At 38.4% G+C, this 24,417-nt stretch overlaps 1 protein-coding gene across 1 annotated transcript in view; it reads right to left on the bottom strand.

Moving 5' to 3' along the window:
* LOC145988367 (protein MEMO1-like) overlaps positions 1 to 19,325 on the bottom strand; it is a 32,011-nt gene extending 12,686 nt beyond the window's left edge. Inside the window, exons 1-4 of the mRNA XM_083123247.1 lie at positions 19,098 to 19,325; positions 11,072 to 11,153; positions 4,008 to 4,076; positions 1,550 to 1,662 (exon numbers count right to left, since the gene is read on the bottom strand). Of these exons, the coding sequence (XP_082979373.1) occupies positions 1,550 to 1,662; positions 4,008 to 4,076; positions 11,072 to 11,153; positions 19,098 to 19,146 (313 nt within the window). The 5' untranslated portion in view covers positions 19,147 to 19,325. The remainder of the gene's footprint in view (positions 1 to 1,549; positions 1,663 to 4,007; positions 4,077 to 11,071; positions 11,154 to 19,097) is intronic.
* Between the last annotated feature and the right edge of the window lie 5,092 nt (positions 19,326 to 24,417).

Raw genomic sequence — 24,417 nt, 5'->3', positions numbered from 1 at the left:
GTGCATTCTCCCACACAGCACACAAGAAAACTGCTGCCAGTTACCGTTACTTATGTACATGCACCACTGTGGATAGGGATTTTGTGGCTTTCATATATGCAATCACAACTGGGTACTGTCAATCAAGTTGTCGTCGACTATTTACACATAGCCTAACTGAAAGAACATGGAACAAATAAGGCCTTTTATATTTGATCCTTTAATCACAATTGAACATAATTAATGTAATCAAGAAAAATATAGTATTTACATCTGTGCACCCAAAATGGATTCACCAGTGTTTTACAATTATCCTATCTTGGCATTAACCACACATACAAAGGCTGTCGCAGAGAAGGTGAGACAGATTTTTTCCTGGCTTGGCAACACTGCCTATGGTTTCGGCACTAGTTATGTCGTGTAGGATGACTCATTCTGTTTCCGTAGCAAGTTGTCACATGTTGCGAAACCACGTTAGTGAGCAGCTGTGTTGATATACGTGGAATCTGTTTCGTTTACCCCTCCAGGTTTTTGTGTATAACATTGTTTTTCGCGATGAGTATTCAAGACTAACAGCGACATGCCATAAAATTTTGTTGACGTTTAGGGAAAAGTGCTGCGAAAACATATGCAATGTTTGAACAGGCATATGTCGATCAAGACAGACTGAGTAGAGCCACAGAGTACCGATGGCACAAGTTGTTTGAAGGTGGGCGCGAATCAGGCGCATCCTAGTCAAAGACCGTCAATGATTAATGAGACGCTAGTGAATACGGTTGCATACCTCGCGAGCTTTTTTATTATAGACATTTTCCTGCATACAGCCCGGGTCTTGCACCCTGCGACTTTTGGCTATTTCCACTTTTAAAGGCCGCTTTACGTGGTCGTCATTTAATGACGAACAAAGAAGTGATCGCAAGTTTTCTTCAGTTTGCTACCTGACGACGAATTTTCAAAGACATTCACAAAGTGGCAGGAGCATATGAACACTTGCTTAGCTGTAAATAGTGCCTATTTTGAAAAAAGATGTATGTCTACTCGATATGGTTGATTCTGAATAAAAATTTCGTGGTTTGCACTTTTTTTTGTTTCATTTTAATGATTCTTGGAGGGGTCCATGTACATGCTTGTCTTTTAACTGCTACACAGTCACAACTTTTTGAACTATTGTGCTCATTTTGGTCTCAATCGGCAGCTAATGAACCAAATTTTCGCCCTAGTACATTTGCTAGCCAATGGAGGTCGCTGTTTTCCTATACAGGAATTAGTCTCACCTTCTCTGCGACAGCCTTTGTGTATAAATAAGAAACAGCTTATGAGCTGTTTAGTAAGACTAAATGACAATCGCATGAAAGTGAACCAGGTTCAATCCCTGGACGAGTTACAATATTTATTAACTTTTCAGCACATACTTTTTTTTATGGCAATTAGAAACAAATAAGGATGAACAATGCAAAGACAGTAATCATGAATGTAACTACCACAATCCTGTGTGAAGCAGTCCTAGAAAAGTTGGATCAAGATTCATCTAGTATCTTCTCAAGGTAAAAACTAAGTATTTCTTGTTTACCTTGCATATCAATTGTGAGATCATAGAGAGGTGTACGGTATTTGGAAGCAGTAGAAAGAGCACATCCACTCAGTCGAACATGATGCGAAGGACCCAAAATAAACACACGCCTCCTGTTAAAGTACAAAAAAATATATATTTCTTTGTGAAACTAGAGTCAGTACTTAACATATATGGGTGTTACTTTCCTTACATTTAATGTATTTTTACAACCAATACCTAGAAGTATATATTTGTGGTGAAAAAATTCTACAGCTTTACTCTGTATACTAATTCTTAATTGCTCAAGATGAGAGCAACAAAAGTTTTCAAAAGCTTGGAAAGCTCACCTGGATATGTCTTAAGTCCTCATTATTAGTTGCCAGAAAACTTTAAGGAGTATTTTTTACTTGGAAACTTTGAACTTAAGCAGAACTAAAAATGTGCATTCTATGTAATAAACATATTCATAAACACCGTCTACCACTTATGTGAACTGAACAAAAGTAAACATATCAAGTTAATTTTGAGAGAGATAAGCATGTATGTGGCTATGGTAAATTTAAACAACAATTGTTAGAAAAAATATACAAAATTCTCAGTTTTAAGCCAGCTCCATGACTGAGTTTGTGTTTGACTCCTAGCCTAGGCATAATTGTACCCACTCGCTTTATCAATTTCAGCTAATCATCACATTCTTATGCTCAAAAGAGGACTTTGACAAATTACATCAAAATAATACACAGTAGAAACCTAATGATCAGTAAAACAGCATAACTGCAAGACACATATTCAATTTATTTACAACCGACCCTTAACTATGGCCTTCATAACTTAGAGTAGGACTCAAGGATTTAAATTTATTTGTTACACAAGAAGCTGCAAGACCACTATTTGATTTCTTGGGTACATTATATAGATTTATGCTTTCTCTTCTTCTTTTGCATCACTCAGATCTTTAACATGAAAGTTTGACCAGATCACTCCCAGCACAAGAGGTCTATATATCTCATGAATCAGTCACATGACAATTCCAGAACTATAAACACACACTGACACCTACATATTTTTACTATGCATGGTAAGCAAGGAAGGAATCAAATAGATATATCAGATGAAACAAATTAACCACTTGCCTGATTAACCCGAGTTAACTCGGAATTTGTTTTTGCTTTACATATTATTTACCCGAGTTATCTCGTTAAAATCGTGCAACTGCAGTGCACTTTTCTGCTTACCCGAACAGACTCGTTTGAGCTTTAAAAGGTGTTAATTCTCATTTTGGCCACTAGATGGAAGGTGTAGATAGCTTGCTGCCATCTACCGGATTCCCTATGACACTACGTATTTGTCACCTTTCCAGTGGTACTTGTGGTCGTTGTGTGAGTGTAGTGAGTGAGTGTGAATACATTCTGTTCATGTTTTAGTGTTTTCCATCATGTGAAGAATGACAAGATGAGAGACGACAAGCTTACAAACAGTAAAGAGGAGGAGGAGGAGGAAATGGACCTGAGTGGAAGTGATACAACAGTGGACAGTGTGTGTACTGAAGAGACAGATACAGATAGTTGTGGTGGTGTACAGTCGCCTTCCAAAATCTTTACTTTGGTATATCATTTGTTGGGAAAGGGGTACTGTTTGACAATGGACAATTATTATAACTCACCACAACTTGCAGATCTGTTCATTTAAAAAAAGACTGATGTATTTGGAACACTAAAATGCAGTAGGAAAGATGTACCACAGGCTCTAAGAACAGCCAAATTGAAGTAAGATGAAGAAGTAGGGTTGCAATGTGGCAAAGTGACTCATGAAATGGAAAGATAAAAAGGATGTGACATTGTTGTCAACCATCCATTCTGTTAAAATGATGACTGTAACACAACGTCAGAAAGCAAAACTTAAACCACGAGTGGTGGTCGATTACAATGCAAAATGGGTGGTGTTGATCAGCATCTTGCTTCGTACGCCACACCAACGAAGAGTGGCAAAAAGTACAATACAAAGATTTTCTTTCATCTGTTGGATCTGTCTCTGGAATTCAACATTAAAATGTGAAGACATTTTATTTTCCACAGTTTATATGCTATTTTGAAAATTTGTAGTACTTTCCATGTATGTACGAGTTAACTCGGGTTAATAATTATGGAGGTTTTTTGAATAGTTTGGTAACCTTTTTTGACCCCAAAAATGAAAATTTCATTACTGTTCCTTAATTGCCGATATCGGTACATTACAAACCCGCAATAAAAAAAATGTGTAAAATATGGACCACTTTTGGGAAAATAATGTGTCAGGCAAGTGGTTAAGAAGAGTTTACACAATTATCTGTGCACATCTTATTGCACAATACAGACAAAAAGAAACACCAAGAACATAAATTGTGATGGAACTAAATTTACTCTAGTTCGCAGCTAATCCTGCATCTAAGCAGCTTCAAATACGAGAGAAATGACAACTGTTTAAAACATGTACTTACACAACCACAGGGCTGACTTGGCGATATGCAAAGGCACCACAAGCTCCACAATACTGATAACCAGCATGACTGAAATGCATTAATAATAAAAGTAAGTAGATATACGAGCACACACACATGAGATGGATTAATCTGTATATTATTAGTATATCAGTAAAATTGCCAATTTCTTATTAATGATGCAATACTTCTGCAAATAGTTTAACACTTTAGCTGGCACGGGCATTTTAGCAAATTGTCTACAGCACTCACAGTTGTATCGCCGGTGGGTCAAGTGCATGTTTTCCCAAGAGACCAGTTGACCCTCCGAACAGTCAGATGGCCTGCTAGGAATAGTATTTTTGTTTTACAAGCAGAATATTTACATTATTACTTTATCTTATTTATTTTATTATATTTTCACAATTATTGTTTCCATCAGTAGAAATATGAAAATGGTGAAAATAATGTAAATGTATTATTTCCCTCTATTTATTCATATAAGAGCCGAGGTAGTTTTGTCGATGTAGGCCTACATGGCAGAGTGGTCAGCACAGCATGCTATGAAGCCCGAGGTTCCGGGTTTGAATCCCAGTTCGGACATTGATGTTTGTGTTTGTCTGTTCTGAATGAAAAGAGATTTGAGATAATTGGTATGCAAGTTTGATGTGTGGGAAAGGCTCCCGCTTAGGAGTCTTCCTTTTATTCTAAAAAAAAAAAAATTGTAGGTGACCCAGGTTGGATGATCTAAGGTCGGAATTTTTGAGGCCTTGTCCCCACATGAATTTGTTTCTGTGCTCACCCAATCTCTAATCAATGGGTACCTGGGGAGGGGGGGTAAGGCAGTCAAGAGTGTGGTGCTGATCACAACACCTCCAAAATGTCTGAGATCGAGAATGTGTGGGGCCCTACCCCCTACATCCCTTAAATGTGACTTCATGGCACAGTGCCATATGCATGAGGAACATTACTTTTTACCTTACCTATCTTTTTCTTATATTTGTATATTTACATATCTTTTATTTATCATACATATATTTATAATATATATTTAGTACTAGCTGATTGCCTGGTGTTGCCCGGGTGTGTATTTATCCCAATCTACTATTAGACAGGAAAATAATGAATTCTAACTATAGTGTAAAAAGAACTCTGAGTTGAACGGCATTTGGAGTGTCACTATTCACCTTAGCGACCCCGAGAACTATGGATTCCACACTAATAACGGTCGATTTTGATTATTTTTACATTCACCCCTTCCCATCCCCAACCCTAGGCGTGCCAGGGGCTTGGGAGTTGAATGGTATTGGGAGTGTCACTATTCATCTTAACGAACCCGAAAACTATGGATTCTACCCTAACATCGGTTGTTTTACATGTCACCCCCATCCCTAGGGGTGCTAGAGGTGTCTTGGAGTTCAACGGCATTGGGAGTGTCCCTATTCATCTTGTCGACCCTGAAAACTACGGATTCCACACTAATATGGGTTGTTTTAGATTATTTTTGCATGTCACCCCCTTCCAACCCCCACCCCTAGAGGTGCCATAAGTGTCTTGGAGCTGAACGGCATTGGGAGTGTCACTATTCATCTTAGCGAACCCGAAAACTATGGATTCCACACTAATATCGGTAGTCTTTGATTTTTTTACATATCACCCCCTTCCCACCACAACCCCTAGGGGTGCCAGGAGTGTCTTACCCCCACAGAATTTCTTTCCATATTTAAGTCATATGTGTACCAAGTTTGGTCATCATGAATGTCACTAATTAGCTTAGAGACTTCGAAAACTATGGATTCCAAACTAATATCGGTTGTTTTTGATTATTTATACATGTCACCCCTTTCCCACCCCACCCCTAGGGGTGCCAGGGGTGTCTTACCTTCACAGTATTTCTTTCCATGTTGCAAGTCGTACGTGTACCAAGTTTGGTTGAAATTGCTGCAGGCGTTTGAGAGTTATACCAGAACAAACATACACCCATTTTTATATAGAAGACTAGCTGATGCCTGGCGTTGCCTAGGTGTTTAATGAATTCTTATTATAGCGTAAAATGTAACTAATTTTATTTAGAGGTATTTAAAAGTATAAGTACAGTATACAAATTATAAAGTAATATATTTTACATATTCACTATAATATAAATTTAACAACAATTTATGAACAACATTTTAAAAGTAAGAATCACAAACCTTCCGACCCTCTGTAAACAACCGTCTCACTTCGAGTAACGTATCACTCCGCGCCAGCTGTTTGTGAATGGTACGGCCATCATATGCTGCTCACTCGCAACCTTTAATTTTACGTAACATGGAAAAACGTATTCTTATTTTAACTGATAATCTACACATTGAAGTATAATAAATTTTCTAGAAGTGATTAAATACGTGTTCTTGTTCAAGAATGAACACATTTTTCATCGCCAAAAGTCCCATTTATCTGACACTGGGTTAACAGATCCCCCCTTCCCCCATTCCTCTCTCAGTATGACAGCGCCAAAGTTATACAAGAGAGTGAGAGATTCGTTTCACTAAATTCAAGCCTTTATAGTCTTTATTGCCCAACATTGTTGACATGTAGAGTATTGTTTTCTCCTTTGTGCAACAAATATACTGCCAGTTTTAGCAGAAGCTAAACAAAGATAAGCCGGGGAATAAAAAGAGATTGTTTATCTTTCTCTCAGTTTCTCGTGCACAAGAAGGCGATAATAAGCACATTATTTACGCACGTCTCATGCAAGTAATGTATTTTCTTACCTTGATTTAGCAGTTCCTTTTTGAACTTGAGGCATTTTCGGCGCTAGACATCATCCTGTCAGAGTACGGTCTGTCAAATTTGTTTCCCAAAAAAGGAACTCAACGTGGCACAAGAGGCGATTTAACGTCGACTGCTAAAATTGGGGAGATCGTCATCAATCATCACTATCAACATCTTCCCCAAAGTGGACAGGATGGCTCTTTGATTGAAAGAATACGAAAGCACCTCGCTTTGTATTGCGCTTATCTCAAAATTGGTGTACTTGTTTAAACGAGCAACAACGTGTTTTTTTTCGTGGGACTCACAACTTGACCGGTCGTTTTCCTTTCTTTCTCCACACGGAAAACACAAAGACGCAGACACACAATTACACTTGGACACCAACTTCACTGCTTGCTCAGGACCAACACACAACGTCACATAAACATTAAGAACAACCTGCTTCTTGCCACTTTTCAAACGACTGTATTTCTGAAAGACTACTCTGAAAACACGGGAGACCTTCCTGCATGCATGGAAGTCGCCATGTTCGAAACTGGCGCTATTTTCTTGCTGTTCACGTGATCGATTGTAATTTATACAATAATCACGTATTATTATTATAGACAGAAACTTTTAATGAAAATATATTTTAAAATGTATAATCCAATGTAATTTACACGTTTTTCTTCCATTAGCGTACTTTCATAGAACGGACTACATGATGCGGAAGAAATCAGTTATTAGGCTGTTGCCAACCTCAATACTTCTCACTAAGTCAAGTACAGAAATGGAAGTGGTATGTCGAATGTCGGCATATGATAGTGTGATTTCACATTGTCAGTGACGATCCACTGGGATGGGGGAGGGGGTGGGATGCAGGAGTCGATCTATAATTCAGAGGTGTTCACCATCTGGATGGTGACATCCTCACACTCCGGAATACTTTTGCGGGTGAAGGAGGGCAGGCCGTAGGGTGAGGTAGGTTGATTTAAACTTAACACCTCTCAAGAGAGAAGAAAAATGTAACAATATTTAAAAATTCACACGCAAATATGCCTTTTATATTATATGTAGAGTACAATAAAATGTGACTGCCTCAAAATATTCCTGTATTCTAGTCTTCTTTCCCCACTTTTATGCTTCTCTAAGTTGCCGTTTTAGTTTCCCTTGATGTCTTTGATGCATAATCCAGCATTTTTGAACGGGATGAAAAGGACATACGAGTGTGTTTTTAGATGAAGTAACTTTAGAGATGTTGAAGTACACACTGGAGGATACTGGAATGTGTGTTATTCAGGTGTAGATCGACCACGTTGTGACTCGCACATTTGTCATTAGTTAAGAGACGATGAGATATAGGTGATTTTTTAATTCCGGAGTGGTTAGCACATAGGGCTACAACGACAGGGGTCTTGGGTTCGAATCGTGGCCTGGGCATGAATGTTTGTGAATGTCCATTCATCGATTTCATCATATCATCATTCATCCCCATCTTCGCAAATTAGCCATAAGTGGCACAAGAGGGGAAGTAAAATAAAGGAAATCAATCAAACCAAATGAGTTATTTTCATTATTTTATCTAATTAATAATTATTAATTTAGTCAATCAAATCATATGTATTAGCTTACTTTCATCATATATAATAATAAATCATAACACTTTCAAACATCAAATAAATTTAATGAAGAAACCCTGGTTTCAAAACGTAATTTATCTCAATGTGTCACATTCTCCTAGCAAGGTTTTTTAGTAAAAGATGAGAGAAAATTAATCCTTTGGTACGGAACCGTCTTACTCCTGGGGGATAAGATGTAAATTTTGTATTTGATTTTTTTTAATTTAGCGTTGCTTTTCTGCCACTTTTGGCTAATCCGGACGATGAGAATGAGTGATCGTCAGATGAAATTGATGAAGGGACACTCACAAATAACACCCATGCCGGGATTCGAGCCAGGGAACTTCGGTAATGAGTCTGAAAGTCGGCCACCAGGCAAGATGTAATTTTTTTTTTAACATACATTCAATAACTTTCAACAGGTCATCAGTGATACACTGCTTATTCTGCATCTGTTGACAAATTGAATGTTTTTACACCTTGTAGGCTATGTGAATTATTTTTTTTTCATAAGTTTGCAACACTGTTAGGGTACACGTGCTTGTGTTTACAGAAGGTCTTAAGTTCTATGATTCTCACTTTAGTTCCACCTTCAATAGCAAGAATACATAAATTGAAAGGCATTGGGAGTGTCAATATTCATCTTAGCTACCCCGAAAACTATGGAATACACACTAATAACGGTCATTTTACATGTCCCCCACTTCCCACCCCACCCAGGGGTGCCAAAGGTGTCTTCTGAGTTGAACTGCATTGGAAGTGTCACTATTCATCTTAGCGACCCCCAAAACTATGGATTCCACACTAATATTGGTCGTTTTACATGTCACCCCCTTCCCACCTCCAACCCCCAGGGGTATCTTGGAGTTGAACGGCATTGGGGGTGTCACTATTAATCTTAGCGATGCCTAAAACTATGGATTCCACTCTAATATCGGTCGTTTTCGATTATTTTCACATGTCACCCCTCCCCACCCCCGCCCATAGGGGTGTACTGGAGTTGAATGGCATTGGAAGTGCCACTATTCATCTTAGTGACCCCGAAAACTATGGATTCCACACTAATTTCGGTTGTTTTACATGTCACCCCCTTCCCACCCCTAACCCTAGGGGTGCCAGGGGTGTCTCGGAGATGAACGGCATTGGCAGTGTCTCAATTCATCTTATCTACACCGAAAACTATGGATTCCACACTAATATCGATCAATTTCGATTATTTTTACATGTCACACCCTTCCCACCCCCTAGGGGTGTCTTACCCCCACAGTATTTCTTTCCAGAGTATGAGTCATGTGTGTACAGGGTTTGGTCATTGTGAATATAACCATTTAGCTTAGAGACTCCAAAAAATATGGATTTGACAATAATCTTGGTCATTTTTGACATAATTTTCACCCCCTCTCACCCCCCATCCCGATAGGTGATGAACGTGGAGTTGAAATGCATTGGTAGTGTCACTATTCATCTTAGCAACCCCGATAACTATTTATTCCACACTAATATCGGTAGTTTTAGATTATTTTTACATGTCACCCCTTCCCCCCTAGGGGTGCCAGGGGTGTCTAAACCTCCACAGTATTTCTTTCCAGAATGCAAGTAATACGTGTTCAAAGTTTGGTTGAAATCGCTCCAGGCGTTCGAGAGTTATGCCAGTAAAAACACACACACGTCCATTTTTATATATTAGATATATTACAGAATAAACTTATTGTGTGTGTCTGCGTCAATACAATGTTGTAAATAACATGACAGAAAAAATAGTATAGTATTTTGATAGGCTTTTATCAGTTTTTGAATCAAGTGTTCTTCATTTTACAAAATGACAAAAGTGTAGTAACAAAAAATACAGGAAAACAATAAAAATAACAAGTAGTGACAACAAGAACAATGAACGACAACAATGCCTCTTATCAAATGAAAGCAATTGTAATAATATTACTGTTGATAAATTTCCTCCGTGAATGTTCGAGCACATGAAACATTTCATAAAAGATAAGCAGGTTTCAATCCCTTGATCTGCCGGCTGTCATGTATATGCATCAATTCATGGGAAAGCACAAAGAGTTTGACAAAGGAAAAAAACAATTATCTGACATATTACTGTCAATCATGGATCATGCAGGGACTTAAAATAAGTAAGGAAGTAAAGAAGACTGTATTACTGAAGATGAAATTTTGGCCTCCTGGGTACGCCAACCAGCATCTCGGCTGGTTTCCTAGTAGAGCATATACGCTTGCACCGCCGGTGGTAAATGTGGCAGCTACAGTGTTAAAATGGAGTATAGAATTATGGCATTTTCGCACTTTAATTCATGATTATTAAAATATAAATTAGAGATGGGGCAGGTTATCAGTTCTCCATTGGTATTGGCTAGTGCACATTATATCAATCTGTAATTGTCGATAATTTAACCGATCTGGCATATCTTTAAATATGCCTTTCTTTTGGCAAAATTTTGCCATTTTGTTACTTTTATAAAAACAAACATATAATTCATATGCCCTGGTTTTGTAAAGTGAATGTCCAACTAGAAAGTTTTTTCTTTCAAAGGGAAACCACACAACAGTCACTTGAATACATTAAGGACATTATTGAACAGTTTATGTTCAAGGAGAAATTGCAATTTTACATCAGATTGATAGAATAATATTAACTTATAAAATCAGATACTTAGTCTTTCATTACCTAATTGAATTTTTAAAAAAAATAAATTGAGAAGGGAGACTTACGGAGCAATTATGGCCCGTGCAGGGCCATGACAGAGATCAGCTATGCCCAGCCAGTTTTCCAGTTGCTTGCTCAATTCCTTTGCTAAAGAGAACAGATATACAAGTAATTTACTTCCACATCAAAGCATACCACACAGTAAAATCACAACCATACACATATATACAATTTGATTTTAATATTATACCAGGAGTGAATACAAATATGTATCTACCCACAAAAACTTTAGTTAAATAGATTGATTACATTGCCATGGAGATAAAATGCCATTACCTTCATCTAAAGAATGATATAACCTTGTAAGTTTGTGAGTTTAAAGTTGAAGGAAGGCCCCTATGCATCGCCCCTGACCATATATATATCTGAAATAAAATTAAAACTAATCCTCTGATATTAGCCATAATTCTGTCTTTGTAATAAGCACTATCAATTGTTTCCTGTCTTTAAATAGTTGTCCTTTTAGTCAGTGCATTTTACTCCCTCTATGCTTTCACTGGTCTCATAAGTAGAAATGTCATCTCTACATCTGTACAATATTCTTGAAAAAGGTATAAATTTTATAAGCTCAAGTGACAATTACCAAGGACTTTTTTAGGCAAAATGAGAATCGTGTTTCATTTTAACATCATGGCCAACAACCTTCCAATCAAGGCCTGGATAAAACCATTCAAATTTCAAAAGCAGTAAATTAAATTCAATCACAAATGAAGAGTAAACTGCAATAACATAATATCCTTATTCCTACACCAAATAACGAAATTATATTTCTTAACAGTACATTTATATTCCCAATAGTGTGCATATTTTGATGTCGAAAATTTAGATTTTGCATGTTGATACCTGATGTCAATTAGTCTCCTCAATTAATACTTTCATCAAGGGGTCCCAGGTTCAATACGCAGAGGCGGCACAGTGGTTCAGACACCACTTTAAACAGTAGATCAAGTCCTATCTGTGCATAAAGTGGTTACAACAAAAACTCAAACTCAATGTATTTGAATCTGAGTAGTAGTAGTAACATAAAAAATTTAAAAGTACAATTGGCAGGTCAGCTAATATTTGTGAAATAGAATAAGTGGAAAATTTATACATACAGTTTTGAAAGTGTTTGTGTCAGCAGTTGCAACGCTGTACTTGGACATTGTACAGTACAAGCTGCTTAAATGCTGCTACTCTAGTATTTTGTTAATATTATCTGAACAAGTTAATGGGGGCAGCTCCAATTACAATCTACATGAGGCATTTTCAATGCCTCCTGGACTTGATAATGGAATACAACCATGACTAACGTTTTATCATGCCCAACATCTGAAGCACATACTTAAATTTTATTATTATTATAATGTGAGCACTGATGAGTAGTGTTCACATTATATAAGTTTTCTCCATGATTCTGTATTAAAAATATGTTAGAATATAATCTCAGATTCTATAATTGAACTGCATTTATAACTATAAAAGGGGTGGTGGACTTTCACTTCATACATCAGATGAAAAACATTTGATTCTAAAAACTTTAATCTTACTAGAGATTTTAATTAAATATTCCAAGGAATTAATTACTCCCATTAATATAAAAATGTAATATCACAGCAAATTGGTTCACTACAGCAGAATGCAAAATCCAAGGGTAGAGGGCATTCCCCCTACCAACAATCATGTCCTAAAAAATTCCCCCACCAACAGAGCTGTTCATTGCCAAACTTTTCTGCTAGAGGCTCCACCCCTGTTGTGTCCCTTAAGAATTTCGTTTGTCATCTGGTTGCCCAAAGCTTTACATTGGAGTGCGATAGGATGGCTATTCAAACGTTATTTTCAACGAAGGTAAGAATTTCTTGTGTAAATCGATAACAAAAATGCATTTAGCAAACCTTTAAGATTATGTAGCAAATTATAAGTTTCCAAAAATTACATTCTCCTGAACCTAAGAATTAATATATTAAAGCGCAACGGCAGGGTAGCTCAGATGGGCTAAATATAATATGTTTATGTACAAACAGCACTAAACTTGACGTAATTTTCGCCACCCCTAGCTGCCATGGGTCTATAATACAAAAATTTAGATTTTTACACTACGCTTTTATGTTTTCTGTTGTTGCGACTTGTGAGTATGTGCAATTCAGCGGGAGTTCGAATCTGAAAAACTCCCCAAATTACAAAGAAAAATAACTTAATATTAACATATGTTTTCTTTGTATTAAGAAAAAATAAAAATTATCGACAATATAAGTCGAACGACTAATATTAGTTGAAGTAGTAGTTTCATTAATATTAGTTGAACTTTTAATTGACTTCCTTTCCAACTAATTGAAGTTGAACTACAATTTTTTTTTATTATTTTGAAATTTCTCAGCTCTAAGTTATGCTGAGACAGGCTAAATGGGACTGAGTCTACAGTCCTAAGATACAAACTACTGTATAATATAATATACAGGGTGGCTCAATAAGTCACTTAACACCCCCCAGTACAAGGTTACTGCGGCATGGAACGTGAAAATGGCAATGACCAATCTTTGCCTGGCCAAGGGGGAACCAGATTGACATCATCCGCATGGTCGGCAGCCATCTTGATGTCCGCCATCTTGAAATCAACTTCAGAAATTTAAATGGGAAGGGGGTCGTGGGACATATCAAAATGGGCTAGAATTTCATCAGGAAAACAACTGTCACATTTGTTTTCACCTAACTTTAAATTTAAGGACGATTCCCGCATGGGAGAGTGACACGCCCTTTCCTTCTTCCTTAAATGTTTATTGTTCAAATTATCGTTAGTATGTGATTATGTGGTATTTATTGTTTAGACCAATCACTGAAAATGTCCGGATATTGACTTACCGGTATGTACATATCTTGTAATATTGGTTGACATGGGAATTACGATTGTGTCTTTGCATGAAAGTTTAAGAGTGATTATGTGAATTGATCATGTCAAGAGTAGCACATTTCCTTTTTCACTGATCTGAACGGAAATGCCACTAACACGTGAGGAACGGATTGCCATCATATTGATGATTACACGTGACATCGCAGCAGACTTCAATAACCGCAATCCTGCAAGACAACCGGTGTCACATGTGGCCGTCAGCCAGTTGCTAGCAAAGTTTCAAGATACTGGATCTATGGACGACAAGCCGCGACATAGACATCCGAAAACAGACAAAGATGAGGGTACTGCTGTAGCGGTGTTGGCATCATTTGCAAAGTCCCCAACCCGTAGCAGACGGAGACTGGTGCTGGAAAGCGGTGTCAGCAGGGGTTCAATTCAAAGGATTGTACGTGACCACCACTGGCATCTGTATAAGATACAGCTGCAGAAGCACCTCAGTGAGGACAATCCAGACAGGTGTTTGCAGTTTTGTGAGTGGGCTATAGCACAACTGCAACGTGACCCTGCCATCGGTAGCAAGATTCTGGTCAGTGATGAGGCTAATTTTTATCTGTCGGGGGAGGTGAATAAGCAAAATCTGCGGTACTGGTCACCCGAAAATCCACATCGGACAGATCCCAGCAAGGTGATGGGAGGCGGGAAGCTAATGGTGTGGTGTGGTACTTGGGGTTCCCGACTTGTTGGTCCATTTTTCATTGAGGGCAACTTAAATGCAGAGGGTTACTTGCTCCTGCTACGGGAGCAGATCTTACCATCCTTACTGTCTGAGGATGGAAGCTATCCTGAATGGTACCAGCAAGATGGTGCTCCACCGCACTATGGGATGATAGTCCGTCAGTACCTGGATCAACAATTCCCTCACCACTGGATTGGTCGCCGAGGGACTGTGGAATGGCCTGCACGCTCACCTGACCTGACACCATTGGACTTTTACCTCTAGGGACACCTGAAAGCCATGATGTATGCTACAAAAATCAGGGATCTGGCCCATTTGCGCACACGCATTGTGGATGCCTGTACTGCAATAACTCCTGAGGTTCTTCAGAATGTGGTAAGGTCATGGGAGAGAGGATTACACGTGTGTGTTGCGCAAGAGGGACATCATATTGAGCATGTGTTATAACTTTGTGGTATCGTTAACTCTGCAACAGTTAAAGTTAGGTGAAAACAAATGTTACAGTTGTTTTCCTGGTGAAATTCTAGCCCATTTTGATATGTCGCACGACCCCCTTCCCATTTAAATTTCTGAAGTTCATTTCAAGATGGCGGACATCAAGATGGCTGCCGACCATGCGGGTGACGTCAGTGTGGTTCCCCCTTGGCCAGGCAAGGATTGGTCATCGCCATTTTCACGATCCATGCCGCAGTGGCCTTGTACTGGGGGTGTTAAGTGACTTATTGAGCCACCCTGTATATGTAGGCCACAGAGAATAGAACCCGGGAACTTTTGATTACAAGGTGATGCATGAGAGCCGTACACAGGATTTGTGTGTGTCTTGTGTGTGTGTGCGTTTATGGAGGAGGGGGGGGGAGAGCAGATCCGAAAATGTGATACAAAGAAAAGATGCAAAATGCTAATTTTATGGTGGTGGCTAGACGCACAATTATAGAGTTTTTAGATTACAATATTAGTTTATAATTATGGTCCAAAGTAACGGAACAAATTCAACTCACACTCAACAATTCAATACACCTCTGACCCGACAAAGAGTCAGCTTACACACATCGTACAGTTTCGTGTTTAATATTAAAGTCTCAGAAGTATTCTAATAATACTATTCCATAAAATTAACAATATTTTCAAAATTCACTTAATTTTCTTTAACTAATAATGAGGGCGATTAGGGGCATGGGGGGCAGTTGCCCTCTACATTTTGCACTCTCACTACTGTATTTCACCACATTTGTCGCAAATTTGAAAGTTCTGGACACTTGAAAGTTATTTGTTACTTTGGTGCAAGATTAGGATGCACAGAAACTCGAGAATACGTAAAAAGTGAATAGTCTAAATCGACGCACATTATTTCTTGGTGACAAGTACCAAACATTTTTCCGGTCTGAAAAATAAAAGTAAGACAATAGATGTTATTAATTTGTCCACTATAGTCGAAATATTACACCTGAGAAAAGTTACTCGTGTGTTGCAATATACGGACTTAAAAAAAAAAAAATCCTCTGTGTCCAAAAATCATGCGTCGCTATAATTGGTTTCATTATCTGACGTGGTAATGAGGCAATTACGAGAACAATAGTTAAAAACCAATTTTTGGACTGAAAAAACAGAGTTTGACGATCGTGCAATGAAATACGATAGATTTTCTTAATAATAAATTGCATGGTATGTTTCCAAAGTTATTCCTCCAATTCTTGTGGTGTAATGAACGATTAATTAAATTATTATATTACTATATTATTATTAATATTCTTAGACACTTGGCTCGGACCTCTTCCCCCGAAATATATTTCTAGATACATGCCACGTCCGTGTGTAAACAGTTTCTATAATTTGCTCTATCGGAAGTCTTTCAGTAAATTCGTATGTCTGCATGTACAATTCTCATTACCAATAACCAGAATCTATACCTTATTTTTGTCTTTAAAATAGCACTAAAATAACATCGAAACAAGTTCCTCTGTCTCTTGAAAGGACAGGAGCCGGTCTTGCTGCGAGAAATTTTGACAGAATACAATGGATAGGCGAAGCGGTAACGGTTCCGATTGTTTTATGATTTCTCCTAACACAAATATCAAAGACTAATTATCGTAGAATTTTGGAAATCATTGTCACACTAAATTTGAACCTTCCTTAAAGTAATGAGCACTGTTTGGACTCGAAAAAAAGTTATTTATGTTGAAGAAAACAACTTGAAAATTATTTTACGCACTTCTCATGGACGAGATATTCTCAGTCGACAAGCGACAGTAAATATCGTAGAAGCAAATCGGAACCTTAGTAGAATGCATTTAGGGACTTTATTTTAATGCTAAGGGAACCAAACCTAACCACGAAAACATATATTGAACAAAACGTTAAGTAATTGCTAAAACTCCGCAGTATGTGTTAACAGACGTATATTGAAATCGAACCATGTAAAAAAAATTGCATTCGTAGCCAAATGAAGAAATATGTTCCCGATATACGAAACTGGGCTCCGGGGTATCATTCTACACCCTCAATTTTCCGCACATTTCAAATATTTTCGTGAAAATATTTAGTTCCTCATAACAAAGAGTGTTTGTAAATAGCACGGAAGGTAATTTTTTACATCTACGTGCTACGAAACCTATGTTTTTCTTAAAATTCCTTGCGTAACGTCAATGCGGTTTTTCACGGCTTCTATCATGGCGGATGATGGATTCATGTCACAGGCGCACGTCTGATTTTTTCTTTTTCTTCTTATGATGACTTGTGCAATGGGAACATTTGAAATTTGTTATTTGTGTGATATATTGGCGGGTTGGACATTTCAGACATTGGATTTCATTTATGCAACTTCAGAATTTGGAATTAATTATTTCTTTTGGCAACTGCAAACCGAAAAGGAGAGGATTTTATTTCTAAATGACTTGTGGGATGGGATAATTTGAAAATTCTTATTTTTATGATGGGATGGGAGTGGAGGGTGGTATTCTGTTGAAAAGGACAACAAGGACTTTCAACATAGGAGTTATTTCATTTTTGGACTTCGACCCGCAATTCAGTGCCTGGCCTTGGTAAAAAGAGGCAAGTTACCTTCTTAGGTTTAATTTTAGCCTTAATTTTTGGTATCATCATGTGTCAATGCAGAAAATAGTGAGAAATAGTGTTGGGGCAGGTGACTCTGGCCAATTTCTACCATGCCTTTAAAAGGGATTCTATAGATAAAGGCGGGGCCACGGTAGGCCAATTACCCCAGGGACAGAGCCAGGAATCTGTGGAAAATTTGGACTCAACAATTTCAAAGGACAATATCTCAACTTCAAACGGATGTACATTCGTAAATACTTGTTTCCGCGCTCAAAATTTTTGATCCTCAAAATTAGAATCACATAATCTTCATAAAAATAAAATAACAACTTCCAAAATCGAGGGTGTAGAATGGGACACCGGACCCCGAAACTGTTACCCAGTAAGGCTAATTGGGACTGGACCTACAGATTAAAGTGGAATCCGAACCACTTGTGCCTCCACCGGGTAACGAAACCGGGACCCCTTGATTACAAGATGCTGACGATACCACTGCGCCATCGGGAAGGCTTACTGCCGTTTTCTTTATTAATGGAAAGGGCGTCCGTGGGACCCACAATGTCTATTGCTCTGAAACTAAAATGCAGCTAGCGGAGTGGCACCGGCAGGTTACGTGATATTCCAAACTATGAAGCTACCGAAAAGGAGAGGGAAGTAAATGTTAGTGCTTCAGAGAACGAGAGCGTTATTCTAGGGCGCGGGTCCCAGGGACCACGTCAAGCCAGTTACGGGTTAAAATTGAAATATGAAAAATATATGTAAATCTTCTACAATGGAATACTGTACATAATAAACAAAAATACTGGGTAAAAATCTGATATTCCACGGACACCTATGACTCCTTCGTTTTGTCAATTTTTGACATTTGCACTTACCTATCTGCTTCGTGGAACATTCTTTAACGTGTATTCAAGTCTTTTTGATCAAAGTAATTGCATTTTTTTTTTAAAAAAAAAAGTGTTTTTGTAACTGAAGAACGTATGTTTCTTCAAATGGTTTGTGGGGCTATGTGTCAATGGTTCGTAGGGCTATATGTCAATGGTTCGTAGGGCTATATGTCAATGGTTCGTAGGGCTTACGCATATTTTTTCGAAACCAATTTTTAACTATTGTAACCTATACGTGACCCTACCTAACCTTACCGGAAATGGTTCGTAGGGCTATGCGTCAATGGTTGAATTTCCGCTATGAAACATTCCCACATCACACAAAACATCTTCCAGACCAGATGTTAGACAATGCTACAGGAACTATTACCGTAAGTAGTTTCTTCTGTAAAAATGAAGAAATCTGTCCGGGGAATATCAGATTAGTACCAAATACGGTACTAAATACCATTAAATCAGTTTTGTTATGAAACACCTCCCAAACTACTAAGACAAAAGCCAGTAACCTACTTCACGTCACAACTTACCCGAATCCGAGTACCAACTTCCAGCATGGGACGCACGTCTCATAGACATAGCTGATCCTGAGTGTCCGGCTCCGTTTTTGTAGAATCTTTTTCCCGTTCGTTGGTGACAGCAAAGAGACCGAAAAAAGCAAGCCAATTCAAAGCAATTGGAATGAGCAAAAGCGTATACGATAATTTTCACTGTCACCACCACAGACTCGATTCATTCTTCTTGCTCACTTCACCACAGACTATTGGTGAGCCCAACTTAAGAGTTCAGTATGGGGCTTATGGCGACAGTGCTGCCGCATGGTGCGCAGTAGAAGAAGGCTCCGGCGGCAATCGAACGTCTGCTGTAGCATGGCTGTAGTACGTACAGACGGGATCAAATGAAATGTACTTCCCTTTTCCTACCAACTCAGAAGCGAGTTGGAAACTCTTCATTGCTCCTGTATAGATAAGAAAGTGGGGGAGGGCAGTAGCAGACAAGGCCAGCACGCAAACTTGTTTCCAGCAAGCTCTCTGTTGGAGTCTTGGCAGTTTGTGGAAGGATTTTGTGTTCCTACCATCCCCCCCCCCCCGCCTCTCTCTCTCTCTCTCTCTCTCTCTCTCTCTCTCTCTCTCTCTGGATTGAAAAACAGGGTGCGACGATTATGCGATGAAATACGGTAATATATAACGATAAAGCTTTATTTGAAGATTGTAATAATAAAAACAACCCGTGGCGCAACAGTCCGTGAGGACCAGGTCCTACCTACCGACTGCCGACCTTACTTCCACCTGCCGAGGTTGGAATTATGGGGTGACGTGTGGTCAGCAAGACAAGCCTTCAGTCGTTGTAGGTTTCCGTGACCGCGTCACGCTACTCATTTGTAGCTCCCCAATTTCCTCACGACGGTGGATGGCCACTGGTCCAATACACAAGACCAGGTGTCCCGGGTTTGAATCCCGGCCTGAGCATGGATGTTTCTGAGTGTCCATTCATCAATTTCATTATATCATCACTTCCCCATCTTCGCAAATTAGCCAAAAGTAGCACAAAAAGCGAAGTGAAATTAAAGCAAATCAATCAATCAATTGTTAGGGCAGAACCATATATCACACAATACAGGTGAAATTGTTGTTGGTTGACGTGAATTTTTAATATGCCTAAACTCTTAAAATACTCTAATATCAGGTTTTCTGTTGCAATTATTATTTCAATTTTGAGGGCCTTCATGACCGAGTGCTTTGTATACTGCTCTATGAAACCGGAGACCCTATGTTCTATTGATTGATTCATTTGCTTTATTTTAATTCGCTTCTGGTGCCACTTTTGGCTAAAGGCGACGATGAGGATGGTAGATGAAATGATGAAATTAATGAAGCGACACTCACAATGAGACACCGAATGAACACAATGCCAAGGCCGGTCATTAAGCAAGCTGTGCTAACCACTCTACCACGGAGGCCGGAATCCTTTTTAATGTATAGGAAAAATCGATCTTTGACATCGAACTAAGAACAGTTAATATGCGTCACCTCGGAATTATTATATTTTAAATTTCGAACAATCAATTGAGGTTTATTCTTAACCATTCTTTTGGTTACATCAAAACTTCCACACAATAAGATCAATTACACTAAGGACAACAGCGTTAGAGTCTATGCTTTAAGGAATGATTAAGCACACGATGATGACGGAAAATAATTCACATGATTATAGTGATGCATTACATCAGCGAAACATTAATTTTCGGTCATGGTGATAAATTGAAAAAACGCAGGGACACAATAACCGATTTATTTATTTATTTTATTTCGCTTTTCTTCCACTTTTGGATAATGAAAGGTGTGTTAAGATGAAAGTTGTGAAAGGACAACTACAAACGTAGATGGATAGGACACAGTCCAAACTCCACAGACCATTATACTGACCTTATATCTAGACGCCAGATCCTCGTTAGTGTGCAAAATGCACTCCATGGTCACAATGACGTAAGCATTCGTAGAATTGATTTGTATATTTTGTTTTTTTTATTATTATTATTATTATTCGAAAAACGCGAGCCAAACTATTGCGCATTATGTGATATGCTCATTACTTCTCAGGAATACTCGCGGCCTTCAGCCAGTTTTACCCTTAAACAAAATTGCGGGTTAGGATGTTAACAGACACTTCCAAGACAATATCCAAAGAATACTGTCACATACGCGAAATGTAAAACATTTTTATTTTCTCGTTTCAACTACATCCCTGGGGAGTAAAAACGGCTGGAGCGTGATGCTGATCATTGACCTCCAAAATGGCCGAACTCGAGAATATGCGGCGCCCTACTGCCACATCCCCTAAATGTGCTTTCATGGCACGGTCCTATACGGACGACGAACTTTGCCTTACCTTTACTACTACTAACTACTCATGCCATGAATTTTTGTATTTTTGATCCTTCATTATGTCTCCATTGCTAACCTGGTTCATACCCAGTCACAACAGAAATTAGTCAATGCAATAAAATACGTCAAACTTAAAATGAAACAGGTGTTGGCGCGCGCACACACACACGCATACACACACAAACACAAGGAGAGAGAGAGGCGGGGGGGGGGGGGTAGGAACACAAAATCCTTCCATAAACTGCCAAGACTGCAACAGAAAGCTTGCTGGAAACAAGTTTGCGTGCTGGCCTTGTCTGCTATTGCCCTCCCCCACTTTCTTATCTATACAGGAGCAATGAAGAGTTTCCAACTCGCTTCTGAGTTGTTAGGAAAAGGGAAGTACATTTCATTTGATCCCGTCTGTACACGCCGCAACAAAACTTAGAATTAGAATTAGAATTTCTTTATTCATGGGCGAAGTTCAGCCTGTGGCTGCTCTACCCCTTAGTGATCAACGGAACGGGTAGTGTTCAATACAGGAATGCAAATCCTTCCTCCATGATTTGATGGGAAGCTGTTCTGGTAACTATTTGATCTCGCGAGAACAGATTTCTTCAATTTTACAGAATAAACTACTTACGGAAAGAAGTTTCTGTAGCATTTTCAAAGGTCATGGAGGTATTTTCTTTCATCCTTGAATCTATTCGACCGGGAATTCATGTATTTTCGAAGAGAAATATATCTCCGACGCACAATGGACATTTCCACTCTAACCTAAAATAATTTTAACTGTATCACTGCATGCCATTCATTTTATATTAACGTTGTGCAAAATAGTTTGTGTTAGTTAGAAATAGTTTGCGAGAAATTGGCCTTAGAAGTTGTGCCAAATTGATGCTATACGTCACGAAAACCAAACGGCCTCTGATTGGATATTCCAGTTATGACGTTCTCGTTCGGCAGTGAACTCGATCGTCTGCTTAGCGCTCTAGAAATCCATTCACGAAGTCGTTCCTTGCTCCTCGTGTTTGTAACGCTGAATATTGAAGAGGATTCTCTGTGATTTTCAAAATTAAAGTTTTGATTAAGACATGCGAGAGATGTACGAAAGCCAATTCCGTCAATCTAACATGTGCAGATGCATTCCCGGTAGCTCCATATCTTGCACAACTGATATTGGATGGAGCAGAGATAGGCTAAATGTACTTTTAGGGTTACGCAAAACCTTTACTCAAAATTGCTAGTGTAAATTTATAAACCATTAAAAGCTAAGAGAGTATTTGGAGGAAACGGTGGCTTGGAAAGGCTATAGCCCCGGATCTCGATCTGCAAAGGGGCTTCCAGTGGGAAAACATTGCTATGAAATAGTCCAGAAGAAGGGGCGAAATGCTTTTTTTTAAAATGGCTCAAGAATACAAAGATATAAGTGGACATTTGACAAGCTTAGTCTAAAACTTACAACTGAAATCGTACGTGTGTGTGTGGGGGGGGGGGGGGTGGATACGTGAGGTAACACAGTGGAATATGATTCACAATACTAAAATTAAAATAAATATGTGGGAACAATAGAAATCGAAATATATTGTAGTAAATAGTAAAGATGGAAGGGTAAATCATATTTTCCCGGGACAATCATGTTTATTATTCCGTTACATACGACACAAAAATGCATATTTTGGCTAAAAGAGCATTCATTCATTTATTTATTTTTGTCGTTTTACAGGGGCAGATAAGAGAGAGAGAGAGAGAGAGAAATTGTCGAACGAGAATAGGGGGCGTTCCTGCCCCCCCCCCCCCCGATGTGTGATCACTGCCTATAGCTATGCTGGAGAAGAATGCACCAATTAATACGCTATTAAATAAAACAGATACTTTTAAAACTTTTAATCAAATTATTAGTGAACTATGATTTAAATTTAGAGAGAGCACATACTACCTGTTTAATTTAATTTGGATGAGTTAACTTCTGAAGCCTGCCATTTCCGAGCCTTCTTCCGGTGTAACTGCACTGCCCTTTGAGCCCTTTCTACTGCGTTCAGGTGGCGGAACGAGCAGAATACTAATATGTGACAAATATATATTAAAAAAACATCGTATTGAAGCTATTGACGGCGGCAAAGAAAAGACAGAAGAGAAACGTGGAGAGTGCAGTGATATTTTACGGGAAGCAGTCACGTTTATTACACCCTTACATTTACATACAATATTAAAAAGTTCTGCTTTTAGATCTCGCACAATGCCTCTTTCATAAAAGTGGGCACTCCCGCATTTTTTATATCAATCAAGCTGTGATATTTTAGATTTCTTCCGTTAGTTTTCATAGCTTTCCATAGCATTTAGGCATGATTTCAGTTAACAAGAACAAAATAATCTTATTTCAAAACATAGAGCAAAAATAAATCCAACTGCGATGTATAATCAATTCACAGATTTAATAAAACGCACACACGTGCAACTAGATTATACCTATATAGCTTCAGATATCTGAGTTTATTTAATGGCCAAATCAATTATGCTTTTCGACAAACAGAAAGTGAATAAGCTTCTCTTCTTATTGGTCTTTGCTGTTTGTCTTCAAATCCTGGGCAACTAATCGTGAAGATGGCCCCACTTTTCCAAGCCAATTCACAGTGAGATGAGCTTCACATATGTTACAGTATTCAAGAGCTCAAGGTGATAAATGTGGAAAGTAAAGCATAAACACTTAGGTATTTTGAAAGCATTTATTTGACATCTCGTTGTCTTGACAAGTACATCACACTTCTTGTTGTCTTGATAAGAACATCTTCAGCACCTGATGAGTTGTAAGTCCAGATTTCGGCTTTCGAGGACGACTTCTGTTGTGAGAAAGATTTCTGAAAGAATAACAATTGAAGTGTATTAAATTACATCCAGCGTGTTTTGAAATCAGCAATCAACTGTAAGGAAGTAGTTTCTAATCACAAAATAGGATTCTAGGGCATAGTGGCTAGAGATATCTACA

The sequence above is a fragment of the Lepisma saccharinum genome, chromosome 5 (genome assembly GCF_977018435.1).
Source record: "Lepisma saccharinum chromosome 5, izLepSacc3.1, whole genome shotgun sequence".
Lineage (NCBI taxonomy): Eukaryota > Metazoa > Arthropoda > Insecta > Zygentoma > Lepismatidae > Lepisma > Lepisma saccharinum.
The sequence above is the reverse complement of the archived record's forward strand: the minus strand, read 5'-3'. Positions and strand labels throughout refer to the sequence as shown.